Consider the following 18144-nt stretch of genomic DNA (forward strand, 5'->3'; position numbering starts at 1 on the left):
GAACGAGATGATAATAGTCACTCTAACATATATAATACCTTTTGCTGCCGACATTCATTGCACGCTCTCTTGATTCTCTCATGGTCACGGGACCCTGTTCCCTCCATGCTGAGGCGAGGTTTCTGATCGCCAACAAATGACGTGAGTCTCCTCTCCTAGCTGAGCTGCAAAGGCGTGTTGAAGCTATTCGCTGGAACATGGAGCCTGTAGTCCTCCCGATCCCGTGATGCCTGATTCGAAACGTAGCACACCTGGGCGGTGAAACATGTATACTTCGACAATAACAACACAAGATAAAGGGCCATAGAGCGTACCAAGGTAGTGTAGGTAATTGCGGTGCCCAAACCAGCCATGTATCGAGGAGTAGAGGTTGCCAAGCTGCTCGCTTGGAACGAGTTACCCCGCGGAAATAGAGTGTCACGTGTTTTATTCATATATCCGACTCCGTCGTTCCCGACATTCCTTGCGTTATCATACCATTTTCTCCAATGACTACTCTCTAGAGTGAACTATACACACACATAAGAGCACCCTCTCACAGAGGTCGTACCGTTTTCGCGAAGAACAAAAGGCATTCTCGCCCTGTCGACTTCGAAGAGTCAGAATGTGGGACGAAAAAGATCAGCAATGTCTCAATGCGGATGCAGCATTCCTTGCTTACTTGTGCCCGTCTGCCCGCCAGGACATCATGGCTCCCCCGCCTTCATAAGGCCAATGGAAGTCCATCGGAGCAGCATTGCGATATATCGGCGCTCTAGCAAACCGGAGCGATACACATCGGAAATTCAAGACTGTCAACTAATTCTACAAGCAAAGAGTCAAGTGAACAAACGGCTACACTCTATAAATTTGCTCAACTCCACAACAAAAGTACCCCGCATGCACTCCGCAACTCCAGACTTTCTTCTTTTCTAGCAACTCATCACGTGTCAATATATTTCACTACTAACAAGAGAGATTCGATAGCACCGAACGCAGAAGATGAGTGAGAAGGCAGATCAAGCATGGCTCGAGCATGCTACCAACGATGAAGTGAGGATACCAATGAGGAAATCGAAACTTGAAAAGCGGCTGCTACTCAAGATGGATGTCTCCATCGTCCCACTCCTCGGACTCAGCTTCTTCATTGCATATATGGTATTTAAAATGCGCAAAGAAGATCAAATGGCCGACTGAGATCTATTAGGACCGGAACAATCTAGGGAATGCTCGTATCATGGGTATGCAGACTGATCTCGCCCTTTCCGATGAACAATTTTTCAACTGTTTGATGGTCTTTTGTAAGTCCTGCATACTCAACATCATCATGTGGTCTCCTAACCGACATCCTAAGTTGTTGGATACATGGTGTTCATGCTTCCTGCCAATTTAGGCATGCGTGTTATAGGTCCGCCACGGCAACTCGGTGCAGCGGTTATCTTCTTTGGCGTCTGCGGAACTTGTTTATCAGCTGTTAAAAGCTACGGTGCAGTCATTGGCCTTCGAATATTGATCGGAATGGGAGAGGCGTTTGTACAAGTTGGGTTGCTTTATTTCAGCTTCTGGTATAAACGAGATGAGGTTGCGACTCGAGCAGGTTGATTCCATCCTACGCACTTCCTGGAACTCCCACTGACAACGTGTTTCAGCCGTCTACTACACTTCAGCAACTATCTCAGGCTGTTTCAGTGGCCTCATCGCGTATGGAGTACAAAGGAATCTTGACGGCGTCCATGGACGACATGCTGTAATTCACAACTTCCTGATTCCTTCTCTTTGATTTTCTTTATCAGGGCCCGTGGAGTGTTTTTTCTGTTTGGGGTCTCCTTTCCGGGAGATCAAATTACTGACTTGTGGTAGTGGCAATGGCTTTATATTGTGGAAGGAATTCCTGCCATCGGACTTGGAATCATAATACTCCTGTTTTTACCGTCTTTCCCAGACATCATTGCAAAGAAAGGCAGTCATTACTTCAGTAATGATGAAATAGATCTTGCTCTGCAAAGAATGGCCGAGGGCAAGTTTTGCGGTTATGTTACTTCAACAAGTTGACTGATTCGAATGTAGCGCACAGCGTCTCCGACCAGAAACTGAAGTACTCTGAAATCTGGCTAGCCTTCAAAGACCCGAAGTCGTACTTTACAGCCGTCATCTACGGAGCACTGTGCCTTGGCATCGCTTCCGTGACCTCGTTTCTCCCGACTTTCATCCAAGCTTTTGGATTCGACAAGCGCAAGTTCTTTCTCGTCATTATGTGTACTAGTCACTGATAAGTACCGTAGTCCAAACACAGCTTTTCACGATGATCCCGTACGCTTTCGCGACAGTCTCACTGCTTACAGTTTGCTTCCTCTCCGATCGCATCAACAGCAAAGGCCCCATACTGTTCATTTGCATGGCAACTTCATCAGTTGGCTACATCATCCTCATGGCCACCACCAACAAAGTTGCCTTGATTGCCGGAACATGCTTTGTTGCTTCAGGTCTCTACCCCGCTGTGATCCTCACTGTCTCATGGATTACGATCAATCATGGCGGGTACACTAAACGAAGCACCGCTTGGGCAATGGCACAGATCACCGGCCAAGGTCTAAGCATCATTGGAACACAAGTCTATCGTACTCCGCCGAGATATTTGGCAGGACATGGGACACTCCTTGGCTTCTTCTGCTTGGCCCTTGTCTCTATTGTTTGCAATTGGTTTTGGATGAGAAGAGAGAACCATAGGAAAGATGCAAGAGCAGAAGAGTTCAGAGCGGCAGGAACGAAAGATGAAGAGGCTGAGAAGAGTATGGATGAGTTGTTGGACAAGCATCCTAGTTTCAAATACATTCTGTGATCAGAGAGGCAATACATGTGAACTGATGAGTTACCCTGAAGCTGTTGGCCACCGGTCTCCCAAGGGTTGATTCAGTGCACAGTACCGAGCAAGGTCGAGATGCTGGGGATATATCTGTTCCCACACCGGAATATTTCCCTTTCCCAACTCTCTGTCTCACGTCAACAGCGCCGCCTTTTCTCGGGCCAGCTTGGATACGGCTCAGGTCCGGCTCAGGTACGGCTGATGTCTGCTCAGGTCTGCTCAGGTCTACTTAGGTCTGTCACCTTAATGAGGCGTCTTATCAGAAATCCTTAAAAGCTTTTTAGCGAGGGGTTGAAGGGGCCTGAAAGGGTCTCCTCGCTCAGCCAGAGGTCCCGAATTCTGTAGTGGTTTAAAAGGAGTGACATGTTTGGCAGCCAAGGGCTGTAACGAGTCTCGGGGCGTAGCGCATTTCTGGGCTGTCAGTGAGTGTATAATATCCGCACCCCGCCATCATGTAATTTTCTGTCCCTTTGGCACTTCCTTATGCAAATCTAAGCTTGCTGTCTCGATCCCAAGAACAAAATCTGCCTCGTTCTTCGCCAACTCCATTCATTCGTCGCCCCTCGCCCTCCGCCCTACGCCCGCATTATGCAAAGCAGATGAACCCCACGCAGAACACCACCCCCACGTCCATCGACGTGGGGAATTTTAGGTATTTTTTTTTTTTCACTCGCTGATTTCACTTCAGTTTCGACATTTCAAGCCCTGCTATTGGATCGGATATTCCTGGCGAGGAAACCCAACTTTATGAGTGTTATTTTCATAACGTAACAGACCACGCCGGCGGCGACATCAAGAAATTAAAGCAGCACCACGACGATTTCAACTGGACGGACATCTTGCACTCAGAAGTGTCCAAGGGCCAGGCCCACAATCCCCCTCTAGATGAGTTCCAGTATCCACTAGGTCACAATGGAAGTAGCTTGTCATTCCAGGATGCAGCTGGATCGTTCGATCATCCGGCTGAGCTTCAGCCTTGCCTCCCCTGGGAACTTCACGGACGCAAACCATCTACGCTCCATCCTGTGGCCAATGGCGCGACCCTGCAATCTGGGTGCACATCCGCTCAGTCCTCCGACATCACCACAAATCTTGCTACGGGACCTCCGTTTTATAGCGGTGCATACTCTGTAGCAAATGCCCTGGAGGCTAGCCTAGAATTTAGATTTTATTTTGGCTTGGTTGGTGCTGAAAATGCTGCAATGAAGGCGGGAGCCCTCGAAGTGTCTGATAGTATCAATGAGTTATGGGGTGTCACTATTGGCTTCGAGAATGATCAGCATGAAGAAACTCTTCCTTCCCAACCCCTTGCTAGCAGTGGAGGCACTATGAATAACCAGGTCTCCTGTCACACTCAAGACTTTTGGGCCCCCCTTATGCCAACGTCTGTTGCTCTCGCTAATACCCATCTCGGAGCCTTTCCTGTCCTATCCCAACTCCAATCAGACATCTCTATGGCAACCACAAGCATGGCGTCTGTTATCCAACCGGCACTTCCTCCTCTTTCGCAGAACCGAGCCAATGATCGCATCCTATGTGGGCAAGCAGGTTGTAGTGTGAGTTTCAAGCGCATGGCCGATCGTACACGTCATCTACAGCACCGGCACAGTCGAACCCGGTGCTTCTGCCCGATTACAGGCTGTGCTAAGAGCCATGGTACTGGATTTAGTCGACCTGACAAAGTCACAGAGCATTTGTGGAAGGCTCATGCAAACTTGGGATTCACGAAGAGTAACTAGAGTTAGCTATTGGGAATATGTTAGCCTCGGGAGCACAGAACTGGTGGATCATGTAATGTAGATGACACCAATCAAGAGCCCTACTCTCAGTTTCAGGGCGTATCGTGGGGTGTTGAATGTCATTTAGGCGTGAAGTTACTTGAAAGTCGTTTTAAGTTAAATCTATGTCGGTTTCTCATCACGTGTATTATCACATTGCAGTGAGCCGTCGACATCAGCAATGTTAACAACCAGCCCTCTTGCAATGGTACTCGGCAAAACTCTAAAGGCTGAACTATGAGTGACCAATCATGCGTGACTTGATGAAGGAACCCAAATAATCTCCCAGAACGATCCTTGAGCTTTTCTGGTTTTATCTTAGCGGCAAATGGGGAGTCAAAACAATACGCGATGCTCAAGGGGTTAGAAAAGGATCCCCTAGGTAGGCTCCGGCTAGTTTGGTAGTATGCTCCGGGGCTCAGGACATAGCTCTGGTTATAGGAGCAACTACTCAGGTCTAAAGACGGAAGTGGAAATTGCTTGTGTCGACATTCCGATGTAGGATTACCTTTTGCTGGCGGAACAATCGAGTCTTAGAGAACGTGCGCTTTATGAAGAAGATGTTGGGTGGTTTTGGCTTAGAGAATATATCTTAGGGAGAGTTGAGATCAGTCTGTCTAATCTAAAATCTCCGCCGCTTCATCATTCGAGGCCTAATTCCGCTCTTTGCGCGTTTCGCGCATTTCGCGAGTTTTGCGCTGCCTGCGCCCATAGTTACAATTGATCCACATGATGTGTTTTATGACGAGCAGCAAGTCTTCCATACTTCTTTGATAACCAAAAAGAATCGTGACCATGGAATATTGACATAGTACATCTTCAAGGACTCCATCAGCACCGAGAATAATCGCAGGAGAATGCCCAGCGGAAGTACAACAAGAAGTCGTCGATGACGATGAACCTTAAGCTGAAGGACCGAGTGAAGACCAAAGTAAGCAATAATATGAGCGCGTGAGGATGGTGCAGGAACTCGTCCATTTTCTGCTGTTTCGGGCTTCGAAGACCAATAAAGATGCCAAAACACATCCAAGTTACGTCGTGAATCGTCTAGAAATTCTCTCGCGATAGATAGAAGGAGTAACTCGGCGGATTGAACGTTTTTCAAGTGGTTGAACCACTGTCTTGTTGCGTACCGGAGAATTACCATCTTCGCTTCATCGGAGTTGAGCATATTACCGGTGTCTGAATGATCCAAAGAAGTTTGCGAATGAAGGTATTCGATGAATTCTAGAGACAGGTATCGCATGCAGACTGCTGCCGCGAGGCTGTCGTTCGAATTTAGCTGTTGTACATCGTAATATGCTGTGATCTCGGCTAGCCGCTCGCTGTTGCTCATATACTGTTTCAGGTATTCAGATGCAGTGAAGTGGATTGGATAAAGAGTTTGGCCAGAACCTCGAGCTACCAGAAGAGAGCCACAAATGGACATAATACTCGATTCCGGGTCATTCGCCATTCGCCATTCAACAAAACCATTTTTCCGATCTGACGAAGGCTTGACGGCAAGAAATCCACAGACCTCCTTGATTCGAAGTGGTCGTCGAGCAACTGATACCCAGAAAAAGACTTTATGGGCCAGCAATCTTTCTCGCGGCTTCGTCTTGGCTAAGCCATTGATGTCGCGAAGAATCCGATCGTACCTTTCAGATAGACCCATTGGCAATTCATTCAGGCACTGCATGATTTCTTCGTTGCATGTCTGGTCTTGGATGTACCGAAACATAAGACGAACCCAGAGGAAAATACCGTTCGAGTGTTTCAACTTGTCTTTGATGGCGGCAACAATCTCGGGGCAGTAACGAAGTGTTATGTTGTTGAGATGTGAAGCTATATAGAACTCGATATCAGAGTAGGTCATCTCTGGCAAAACCTCAAGCTCGATATGCTGCTGGAGTTGCTGTAGTTGCAGGTGCTCTGAAAGCTCTGGTAAGTGTCGGCTAGTGATCAGGACCTTGAAATGCTTTGGAATAAGTGAAAGAAGTTTGTAAAAAGTTGGTCTGTCAAGACATTCATCGACAGCATCGACCGTTAAGAAGCATGGTGGCACCACTTCAAGCAGAGACAAGAATATCTCATATACCTCTTTATCTGTTGCTTCATGGTTCTCGCTGCCGTTTCGTGAGAGAATAATATGCTCCTTGGCCTCATCGCAAATCTTCGCTAGTTGAAAAGTCCAAGATCGTAGCAATGATGCTACTGTCACTCGTTCACCGTCGGCTCCACAGAACAGGAAGTACACGTAAGGCATCGCAAGGGCGGCGTCGATATACTGCAGAATTTTGGCATAGAGAAAGGACTTCCCGCAGCCAGGCGGGCCGTAGACCCAAAATAGTTGCGAGTCATCCTTATGGATCCAAGCCAATAGCTCCTTCCGATCAAGTATCCACTCGCAGGTGCCCGGTAAGATCTCAATACCATCTCTTTCTTCGTGGCACTGCCGTGCGTCCAGCCATGATTTCAAGACTACAAATCCTATCGTTGTCAGTGTACGTACTACCAAGTGACTTTGCTGAGATCTACCTTGTTCGCGGTTTTGTCTAGCTTCGATGAGATACTTCATCTGCGCATCCAATTGTACCCGGGCTTGAGAACACTCGACCATATCGGCCAAGTTGGCCTCTCGCTCTACTAAATTGCTGTATCGTATGAAGGCAGTGATGTGATCGCAGAAAGTGTCATCAAATGATCTCCACAAAACCTTACGTCGGAAAGACGAGTTGCTGAATACTTTCTTGGCGCTGCAGAGGAATGAAATGAGCTCCGAATACATGGCGCAGAGCGTCCGTTGAAACGATTCATGGTTGCGGAATAGCTCTTCGTATACTTGAAATCTGGGTAACGCATCTCCAATCTGCTGTAGCATTTTCATCAACTTCGAGAAATAATCTTCATACTCTCGAGCAATCTAGGACATTGAGTTAGCGATTGCCCTGGAATGAGTGTTCGAAACAAAACACTCACTATTAGCAAAGCCCTCAAGATTCCCCATGTTGGGGATAGGATTGTTGGCGAAGCATTAACAATCACATTAAGCGGTTCTCCATAACGTTCAATGGCTGTAACAAGCGGTTGTACCCTCTTCAGAAAATTGTCGATTTTTCCACGGACCAGATGGTGATTTCGAAAGTCTTGTACGATATCCTCCGGACAGGAATTCTCATACTTGACTTGCTCCTCCCTCGAGAGGAGGCTTGTAGATCGTTCCACGGCTCTTTGCCATGTACTAGAAATCATGATTGACTTTGGTCAGAATTGTTGAAGCGGACGGGCTGCACTTTAAGTGCGGTTTCATTCCGTGGTTTGCAGAATTGCTGCGCCTCACAGCCTCACAGCCTCATCCAGGCACAACAATCCCCTCTATACCCGAGTACCTGGATGTTAGTCATGGCGACAGCCTTCGATCTGCCAAAAGCCTCTCCAATAAGATATCTATGCACAGCCATCCTATTCGCATTTCCGTCATTGTGCGCAGCTAAGTCTTTGGAGGCCTTGTTCTGGCTTTCCAAAAGGGATATATATATATTTGGATTCCATTGCTCTGTGCAGTGGTATGGATAGCGAGGCGCAAGACGGGTGGAGATGCTACATAGTGGCTACCAAGGCTGACGATGATTGGATGAGATACCTCGCTTCCCTTCCGCGCATTGCGCCCAGTCAGAGAGCTGAACGCCCCAAGTTGGTTTCTTAAAATAGCTTCTGGGCCTCGGCTTGTTGCGATGCCTTCCACAATCAAAATCGATTGAAGGGCGAACTCAAGGGACTCGAATGATCCTGATAGAAGTCATGTTGCTTCGCGCTCTTCAAGTGTAAAGGTAAACTGCCCCACAAAAAGTGAAGGCTCTCTCCTACCTTTGGGTTAAGAATTATCTTTTCTCTGCATCATAGAAAGCCTCTTGGATACGCGCAAATAGCATCTGATTCCTTTGATAAAGACTTGATGTCTGCAAGAGTGCCGCTCCAATACGTTACACCATGAGGGGAACAACGAATAAATCCTTTTTCCGACTCAATTTCGAAAATGATAAGAGAGGTCAGGTTAAAGCTGGGGTGGTTCCGAGAAGAAGGAAGAGCTGGAGGATTGGCAGCATACAACGTATTCCTCTTATCTGAATATCAGTACGAGCTATGGAAACGAAAATGTGGGGTGAGTTTCTGAAGACCTTATTCAGCGTTATTGTCGGCCGCCATTCCCCGCCCTCGCTACCAATCGTTGCTTCACGCGGGCAAGTACTAATGTGGCAAACCGAACTGAGCTACACCTTTGGGTAGATATGCGAATTATTCCGAGAAGTGCGCAAAAATTAATGAGGGCCTTGCATGTCTCCGCACAGAGAGCCACAAGACACCTCCTACAACCACCATCAGTTTGCAACCTTCTTTCTCTTTCCTATTCAGATGGCAGGAATCAGCGAAGGCGAAGGTATGATCGGCGCCCGGGCTGTTGAATTTCTGGTAAGAACTTGTCCGACCGAATGATACATGATCAACGGCACAATCCATACCCTGCAGACACATCTACTCTGCCTCTATCTCACGATTTCCGTAGCACAGAAGGTGCTTTGCCGTTTTTGAGGAGCCAGAGGAAATTTCTTCTTGATGCGGCTTGTCCATTGAGGAGAACCAAAATTGGGAGCAAGTTTTAAAAGTATGAGTGAGTAGAAAGCAAAAGGTTTTTATAGTAGTGCGTTTTTTTTCCCGAAAGGAAGACCGTACTTGGAGTTGGTCAATATCGAACAGATGCCGCGCAACGCTCCTCCACTGAATGTCCCGTGTCTTCCTCCAGCATTCGAATTGGACTTCGCACTTCTCCAGCACTTCGTCTGGCGCCATATGATGAGGGATCGATCTCGCTATCAGGCCCCAATCGATGCCAAGTCTTGCTTCTGGAGCGAACCGTGCCGCTAGCGCCGTGTTGTTGGGTGTGATATGACCAGATGCCTATTCATTTGATACATACCTTTAGAAGTTATTGAGCGCAGGGACCCGATCACAAATGCAACAGTGTCAAACTGTATTATGCCGCAGCTCTGCATTTGCATAACCAGGAAGAGGCCCGATAGATTAAAAAAGCGTCCGGACTAACATATGATGTGGAAGAGTACCTGTGTTGACATAACCATGATGTCCACAACCCCGTATTATCTGAACGCAGTATGGCAGATATATTAGCCCTTACAGGCTGTCATTTTCGGATGACAATAAGACCTAAATCTGCTAGGGTAATCGTCTAACTAGATTTGTTCGGTCACAACATCTACGAAATACCATGTATGATGCTAGACACCCACAAGCAAAGCGAGTGCTACCTAGCCGCAACGCCTATCTGCCATATCCTTTGGTTCGATGCCCGTATCTTCTTTCATTGCACCATTTCCGAGCACAACATGGAGGCTGCATGAGTTATGCAGCTCACGTCAGGCTTCGGAAACAAGTGATGCCCGTTAGGTATCGATCAGCATATCATTAGTCAGAACTTTGATGTACCCACTGTTGGGGGAGGGTTGCTTAGCCGATATCTATTCAAAATGGATTACATGTCATCTTTCGTGTGGTATTACATATAAATTGGACGTTCCTTTGCCGCTCCTGTTGTGTGAGTAGATTTTAGAAACATCGAATTGGCTGCAATGTTGTCTAATATCCTTTCACTTTGCCTGCTGTTTCTGATCGTCCTCTTTCACTTATACAAAAAATTTGTTACGCTCAGTAAATACCGCCACCTGCCAGGACCGAAAGGCAAGTATCCGGCTATCTTCCTGGGCAGCTGGTATAAGCTAACATGTTATTCAACATAGGACTCCCTTGGTTTGGCCCACTCAAAGAGCTGCCTTCCCTCGGCTTTTGGTTCAAGTTCAAAGAATGTAAGTCTCAACTTCTCCAATGCAAAGTTCTTTCTTGATACCCACGACTTGTGCTCCGCAGTCCATACTCAGATTGAACTAGAAGCATGCAAATCTATGTTCGAGATGCATGAAGCCATACTGACCCGTATCCTTTGGTGAATAGGGGCTGATAAATATGGGTCACTCTTTGGAACCACAATCATGGGCGAGCTACACATTTTTGTGGCTTCAGAAGATGTTGCAAACGAGCTTTTTGGGAAACGAGGATCCAAGTACTCTGGTCGGCCTAAAGTCCCAAGTGTGCATGATTCTCAAGGCAATCTCGGTACCGCAGAGTACATGCCTCTTATGAGTAGAAATAGTAAGTAATTGCGATGCTCTTACTTCCAACTGTAACTGACTTTCATTTCCAGTCTATCATACTAGACAAAAGAAGTTGAATCACATGCACCTCGTTGCTACAAAGAACAAGAATTACTTCAACTACCCTTCTATCGAAGCGAAAAGGTTCATCTGGCGGATGCTCAACGACTCTTCAGACTGGGTCAGTCTAACCGAAGACATGACTTCTCGAACAATATGCCGTCTAACGTGGGGGACCCCTGACTTTGCCGCCATCTTGAAAGAACACGCCTGGAACTTGTTGATCGCCATATCGCCACTAGGAAATAGAAGCAATTTGACCACTCCTCTACTCCTCATGCCAACTTTTCTCTCACCTTGGAAGAAATGGGAAGCACAACGTCGCGCAAAGGAGCAAGCTTGGTTCCAACAGAATTGGGCAGAAGTCCGCGATAGAATTGCCAAAGGGACAACAGGTTAGCATTCATTGTGAATTCAATGCGTTCTTCACTCATAATATTACAGGACCTTCCTTTCTGCGAAACTATCTCGAGGACATCAAATCTCAGCCATTCGATGAGAAAGAAGCTGCTTCCACACTCGGCATGCTCTCTATTACAGGGGTCTTTACGATCAGCTCTCCAATGCAAAGATTCGTCCGAGCAGCTATTCTATATCCAGAATGGTTCAGAAAGGTTCAAGAGGAAGTCGATTCAGTCTGTGGCTTAGAACGTATGCCCGAAGTAGAGGATGCCCCGCACCTTCCAGTCCTCAGATCCTTCATCAAAGAATGCTTCCGTTGGCGACCACCAATTCCAACTGGTAGGATTTCACCTCCAATTTGCCTTTCGAATGTAAACTTGAGAGATTCGCTAAAATTTTGATGGCAGGTGTAGTGCACGAGGTGGAAGAAGACGATGTATATGATGGTTACTTCATTCCCAAAGGCGCGAAAATCCACCCCCTCGAATGGTGAGTGGACCATTTCACGCCTTTCCTTGGCATTGATGATATCATTCCTGATGTTGCTTTGTTATATGCTGCTTGAGACATAGTTCCTCTCACTAACTCTAAATTTGAAGGGCATTCTCTCGCGACCCCGCAAAATATCCATCCCCACACACCTTTAATCCTGCACGTTACCTAGACCCTTCTTTCACGGCCACGTACCGCGAGCCTCTTTCCCTCTACCCTCAGATTCAACAATCAACTGCTTACGGCTGGGGTCGAAGGCTATGTCAAGGGCCTGAGCTGACACACCACGAGCTAATCAATGCTTGTGGAGGATTGGCGTGGGCCTTCGACATTCGCGCTGGCGCTTTTCAAAACAGAGACGGCGAAGAAGAAGAAGTCGATGTTGAGAAACTTAGAACGGGAAAGGTGAAGAAAGAGAATGGGAGTTTAATCTTGGGGTTGGACAAAGATGAATGTGAATTCCAGGTTCCGACGAGTAGGCAAGAGAGCTTGATCATTGTGAAGCCGGCACCATTTAAGATTAGATGCCAGGTCAGAGATGGCGGGGATCGAGCAGGAGTTATTGAAAGACAGTATAGGGAGAGTTGTGAGAAGGATATTTTGAGAGCCGTGGGAAGCGTGGGGGTCGAGTGATGTTCAGAGGAAGTTGAACATCCATCTGTTTTTTTTTCTCTCTCACTTTGTACGTCTGCCCTGTTGTATGCGCCGAATTTCATTCAATTCTGTTAAGGAATAAATATCAAAGTGAAGTCGCTCGTTTTTCTCTCAATTTCGTGACTCTCCGCCCTTCGGTAATTCCAGCCTGGCCGGCCGGATTCGATATTTCTTTGTGGTCTCATCTTCTCCGTAACAATGCATCTTACTCCCTTGACCGAAGAAAACGCGTTGGGGTCGCGAGCTAACAGTTTGAAGGTTCTCAACATTCGGCGCAAATTCCATAATCTCGATTCCAAGTATCTTCTTGTCAGGGGGTTCTAATAACGCGAAAGACTTCGTAAGCATTATATTCAGCACTTTCGTCATTATCATCTTAGATTATTGCAATCTCTTACCGCCGAAGACAATCTTTGGTGATGATCTGTATTTACCTTATCTTCGTCTACAAAACTCCTTACCCCTCATCACGCACAGATACAACATCGATAAATCTATATCATTGATTGTAAAAACATTCTGTACATCTCTAATATGACAAATCTGAGTACAAGTTAGTGTAGGGAAGTATATTAATGATTGCCACTGGTAGTGCATATTATTGTATCGAAGACGCAAAACTTCGAAAAGCTGGTTGTCTGATTTCAATTCAACGGTTAGGAGTTGACGGAGCTTGGTATAGTAAACTAGAATGTTTGCGCTTTGTGATGTGGCAGATCGTTCACGATTGCGCCCGTTTAAGGCTAAGAAACGACTTTCCTAGTAGTGGGGACGGACAATTTGAGGGGAAGTTGGCTTTTCATCTTTGTCCATTTCCATTTCATCTTGCCTGACTCTCTGTCTTTGAATTGTTGCCTCTGTGGCGTGAATTTAAATCCTATTATCGACTACGCATTGAAGACAAGCTTCTCGTTTCTTGTCCAAGTTCGCGGTTGTCCGGCCTCGGTTACAATTATATTCCTGATACTAACATACTATTGAATATCAATTGCACTCAAATACCAAACCGGGCCTGTCTGAATCACTTGGTTGTCCAAAGTGAAGGTTATCTCACCCTCCATTCCAGTCAAGTTGATTTTAATTCCCATGCCTCTCGGGAGGATTGTGACGCCTCCTAGATCTCTGTCGTCCAAAGTTCTAGCAAAGCAGCCTAGCCACTTGCCGAATTAGTAAATGTTGCCCTCAAGCCTGGTAGCGCCTATCATTCTGGTAGCTGCACCACTGTCACTAAGTGGATAGTGGGTATAAGTGTGAGTGGATCTTTTCTGGTGAAGACCAGGTACGTGACGTGGTTGATAGACATATGGGAGTCCCAGGAACTTGGTGGATGAGAAGCGCCTACCTGGCTTGTTCGTGTGCCACGAGTTGACCTGAGAAAAGTGTTAGATGTTTATGATTCCGAATAGGACTTCATACCTGGATAGGCAAGTGATAAGAAAGCCATAACTCCTTGCTTGGATGGCCATGTTTACCGTGAGGAACTTTTGATATATAGATATTTCCATGATCTTTGCTGGACAATGAAGTTCGTACCTACTCACAACAGTCATACACAAAAGCATGTGGCTTAATCAAAGGTGAAAGACCGGATTCCATTGCGAAATGATTCCTGTTTAAATACAAAGAACACTGTAATCACACAAAACTCTACTATTTCTCTGCTGAAAACAAAATCCATACCCTTTACATAGCTAATCGTCAATCAGAACGTCGTTTAATGGAACTTTGTCAGACAACCAAAAAAGAGACTTATTTGCGAGGAACTGAAACAAAAAATAAGTATTTGTTTAGCCAACAATATTACTTACCTTTACCCAGCTATTGAACATGGGTCACTTTTCCTCTGCGCCTCGGTAATATTTGGAACTTAATATTGCTTGCTTATACTAAGATTTGCTTTCTTTGAAAAAGGTAGAGTACAAGTACAAATAAGGATCAATGAAAGAAAGAGAATTAATGGAAACAAGTAAAGTCGCTCTTTAATCTCATTTTGATTTTTCAACTCTGTTTACTTCGCTCGATTTTCCTTACAGTGTATTTATTGAGGACAGGAATTGATAGTAACAAGGAGATAAGTGAAGTAAGTAAGGTGAGTCAATCGGAAGTTGTGAATTTTGTGGCCAGTATTCCTTACTTTTCGTTCATTTTAGCCTATTCTTTCTCACATAGTCTCTTTTGTACGGCCGCCTTTAAGATCTACTCTTCGCTTCTCTAGAGCTTTCTGGTTTCTTTTATATGTCGCTGAACCCAAACTACATATGGCTGATGATTGCTTGGTAGTACAGGTTATTCAGGGTCAGCCCAACTCTGCTGATTGCCACAATGAGGTTACCCTTTCTTGTGTCTTCAAGGAACTAGAAGAAGATCTGCTAATCTCTAGCGCTCCACCCTCGAAACTCCGGCAATCGTGTTATGGAATACCATGTCGTGAAGAAACACGTGAGAAATCACGTGTCTGAGCATGCGATGCTCTATAAATAGCTGCAGCCCAGAGCCTCGTGAAAAATCAGGCTGGATCAACAAGTATTCAAATACGACACAGTCACCCTAAGCTCAAGAATGCCTAAGATAGCCTTCACCATTTCTTGCTGATACTTGCAAGATGCCCCCGAAGGCAGATTCCGTCGCAGTGATATCCCTTGGTCCTGATGGGAAATTAAGACCAAGGTGCCTGACAGCAGGAGGTCGACCTATCTGCAAATTCTGTCACCACTTCATAGTTTGGGGCGGTATAGCAGCCGAAAAGCCCCCTCACAGAGTCGAATTCCCCCACCATCCTTCTAGCACATCCCTGAAGAAATGCGTGGATTCGGGAAAATGCGTCCTCTGTGCTATCCTCTATCACTCACTGCTTGACAGTCGTCGACCTATCGAAGATGTGGACCTACCAGATCGACAGATTCGACTTGGGACCTTGCCGCCCGATAACGATGTACCTCTGTATCGTTTACTGGTTGAGATTGTGCCGCTCAGTGTCGAGACCGCAGGTCTGCATACCTTCGATTTTGAGACGCTGCGGAGAGTATACTCTAATTTGATCGATGTATCAACAATGTCGAGGCAGAAGGGACTAGATTTTCTTGAGCATAGAGTGGAATCTCTCAAACGTATGCAAAAGCATCGACCAGGCTGCAGTAATGAAGTGTGGAGTATCTTGCTTCCCGATGACGAAAGAAGATTCTTCCGATACACGAATGAGATATCGGCTGATGAGTACTTTGCTGTCATCTTACCATTTTATCGTGTCGAGATCCCGTTGCAGTCTATGTACTTCAAAGGTATGCCGTCTCCACTTGTACTCTTCTAGTAGAGCCTAATTTCGAGTAGATGGAATTACAGGAGATCTACCCATAAATCAAGTACTGGATCAGGCCGATGAGGATGGTTTACGCTATGATAAGGACACCACAGGGTCTCAATTTGCACTCAAGCAGATTCATGCCTGGAGGGGCATCTGCAGCCGGCACCATAAACAATGCGTTGCGTTCACTCGCCAAGTTGCGAGCCTTAGATTTGTCCCAAAAAGACTACTCGATCTCACCAACATCAAGCTTGATCCTAATGGCAACTACCTGGAAGGAAAGCCCGTTTTGATATCAGCAGCGTCATTCGAAGGATCTCCAAATATATCCTACGCCGCTCTAAGCCATTGTTGGGGGAAGTTGCAGCCTCTCAGAACACTGATGTCAAACGTCTCGGACTGGGAGAAAGGAATTCCTTGGAAGAAATTTCCCAAAACTTTCAGGGATGCATCTTTCATAGCGAAGAGTCTCGGTATAGACTATCTATGGATTGACTCTTTGTGCATCATGCAAGATAGCGAGGACGATTGGAAAGAACAGTCATCAATGATGGGGTTGATCTATCGGTGCTCAGTCATTTGCATATCCGCTCTTTCAGCCAAGAACTCGAGCGAAGGCTTGTTCGTGAAGAGAGACAGTCGACTCCAACGACCATTCAAACTTTGGGAAGCATCGCCATGGGACTTCCCAGACAAAGGACCGTTGTATCTGTTTCCTTTCGCAAAGAAATATGGAAATGATCCGAAAGGTCCCTTGCAAGAACGAGCGTGGGTGCTGCAAGAGGAACTACTCTCCACTAGACGCATCATGTTTGGGCAAGATATGGTTTACTGGCAATGTGTCTCCTGCAAAACATCAGAGTCTTTACCAATGTCGATCTTTACAGCCACTCCTTTTAGGGGCATCGACGAAATTGAATGGAATCGAATCTATCAGCTTGGGATCGGAGGTGCGTTGGATCTTTCAAATCCCGGGTCAAAAGATGTGGAAAGGTTTTATATGTGTTGGCTGCTCATCATCCAAGCCTATGTATGTCGACCCATCTCTCATAACCGTCTCTTTGTCTGCTATTTTCTGGACCGTAAGAAAAGAATTGTGCTGATCCCCATGTTCTGAGGAACAGTCAAAGAGAAAACTCACCAAAGGATCCGACAAGCTGGCAGCACTGGCAGGAATAGCAGCAGAATATCAGAAAGCGACAGGAGATACTTATCATGCCGGACTATGGAGAAAGTACGTGTGGCGAGAATTACTATGGCACGTTTCCTCTCCAGGAGCGCCTTGCTTCAACCGCCCGCAGCCTAAAGAACTAAGAGAAAGTGAGCCTATGAAGGATTTTGCAGGTAAGAAACCCCCTAGAAATCCCACCTGGGTGTTCAAGCTCTAACTTCATTTAAGCTCCCACTTGGTCCTGGGCTTCTATCAACGCTAAAATCATGTACTTCTCACTATACAGACCAGACACTGTTTCTGATCACGAAGTCTTACTCGAAATCTTAGACATTTCAACTTCGCCTTCCTCTCCATCAGATATCTCAAACCAGTACACCGGCACGATAAATCTGCGTGGTAAGTTATCAGTCGCTACGGTACTACTCTATAGCTCCTCAGAGTCTTACTACGAACTCGCCTGGGAAACCAGAAAGGACCAACCCGCAGACTCAAATCTGGCTCGAGAATCGAACTTCTACGACCATTATTATGGGGCCTTGGACAGACTGGCAGCAATCCGAAAAGGCGTCGACTCCAAGGGCAAGGCTAACGAAGCGAACGACTATGATTTTGACACTCTCGTCACAAGCCTGACTGCAAAGCCCGATGGTCATTTGCCAGCCTATATTCCCAGCGAGGAGGAGCTACAATATGAGATCACAGATCGAGGGTTCGATAAAGCGAGGCTGAGAGACGGTAGATTGCCGTTTCCTGCAACGAGGTACCATCTTCCAGATGATTATTCTGGACACCCCATCGTTAGGGATGAAGATAGGGTCCAGCTGGGACACTGGGCTCCCGACTACAAGATTTCCGAGTCAGAGTACACTGTGACTTTTCTCGCAGTATCTCGTTCGAGAGGCCTTGTGTATTGTCTGGGGCTTGAGTTGGTTGATTCGCAGTCACAGCTGTATAAACGAATCGGTCTTGGATTCTGGCATGAATTAGCTTGGGAAGAAACGAATCGCGACTTGCGTAATGTCGAATTGAAGATCATATGATGAAGATCAAGTAAGTATAGCAGCTGGCCTTTGACGTAAATAATGAAACAGAGTTTTTTACTTCTATTTTTGTGACAGACATGTTACCATTCGTCGACTTCACGGCCCGGCACTACTGCCGGCTATCAAGCGATTACAGGTACATTTTACGCGAGCCCCGTCTTGCAGCCTCAACATAAGCGAAGCACTAAACCC

General features: G+C 46.3%; 5 protein-coding genes across 5 annotated transcripts; 4 read left to right on the forward strand and 1 right to left on the reverse strand.

The window, feature by feature from the left end:
• Positions 1 to 1044: 1044 nt before the first annotated feature.
• On the forward strand, positions 1045 to 2818 carry LY89DRAFT_584166 (MFS general substrate transporter; the record flags this gene model as incomplete). Its single annotated transcript, XM_018209253.1, has 7 exons — positions 1045 to 1137; positions 1187 to 1280; positions 1334 to 1576; positions 1629 to 1726; positions 1840 to 2013; positions 2067 to 2215; positions 2254 to 2818. 7 exons carry the CDS (start codon positions 1045 to 1047, stop codon positions 2816 to 2818), a joined length of 1416 nt encoding a protein of 471 aa, XP_018072052.1.
• Positions 2819 to 3949: 1131 nt separating this feature from the next.
• Positions 3950 to 4970, forward strand: LY89DRAFT_59801 (uncharacterized protein). Its single transcript, XM_018210007.1, has one exon. The coding sequence runs from the start codon at positions 4045 to 4047 to the stop codon at positions 4579 to 4581; it is 537 nt and encodes a 178-aa protein (XP_018072053.1). The 5' UTR covers positions 3950 to 4044; the 3' UTR covers positions 4582 to 4970.
• A 389-nt stretch (positions 4971 to 5359) lies between these two features.
• LY89DRAFT_733531 (uncharacterized protein) lies at positions 5360 to 7854 on the reverse strand (the record flags this gene model as incomplete). Its single annotated transcript, XM_018219810.1, has 3 exons — positions 5360 to 7092; positions 7141 to 7525; positions 7582 to 7854. 3 exons carry the CDS (start codon positions 7852 to 7854, stop codon positions 5360 to 5362), a joined length of 2391 nt encoding a protein of 796 aa, XP_018072054.1.
• Positions 7855 to 10190: 2336 nt separating this feature from the next.
• LY89DRAFT_781849 (cytochrome P450) lies at positions 10191 to 12474 on the forward strand. The gene is made up of 7 exons (XM_018222519.1): positions 10191 to 10356; positions 10416 to 10481; positions 10627 to 10824; positions 10877 to 11281; positions 11331 to 11627; positions 11696 to 11777; positions 11888 to 12474. The coding sequence occupies exons 1-7, from the start codon at positions 10248 to 10250 to the stop codon at positions 12411 to 12413; spliced, it is 1683 nt and encodes a 560-aa protein (XP_018072055.1). The 5' UTR covers positions 10191 to 10247; the 3' UTR covers positions 12414 to 12474.
• A 2562-nt stretch (positions 12475 to 15036) lies between these two features.
• Positions 15037 to 17949, forward strand: LY89DRAFT_733533 (HET-domain-containing protein; the record flags this gene model as incomplete). Its single annotated transcript, XM_018219811.1, has 4 exons — positions 15037 to 15712; positions 15762 to 16765; positions 16860 to 17079; positions 17135 to 17949. The coding sequence occupies 4 exons, from the start codon at positions 15037 to 15039 to the stop codon at positions 17947 to 17949; spliced, it is 2715 nt and encodes a 904-aa protein (XP_018072056.1).
• Between the last annotated feature and the right edge of the window lie 195 nt (positions 17950 to 18144).

Source organism: Mollisia scopiformis (assembly GCF_001500285.1).
Source record: "Mollisia scopiformis unplaced genomic scaffold LY89scaffold_11, whole genome shotgun sequence".
Lineage (NCBI taxonomy): Eukaryota > Fungi > Ascomycota > Leotiomycetes > Helotiales > Mollisiaceae > Mollisia > Mollisia scopiformis.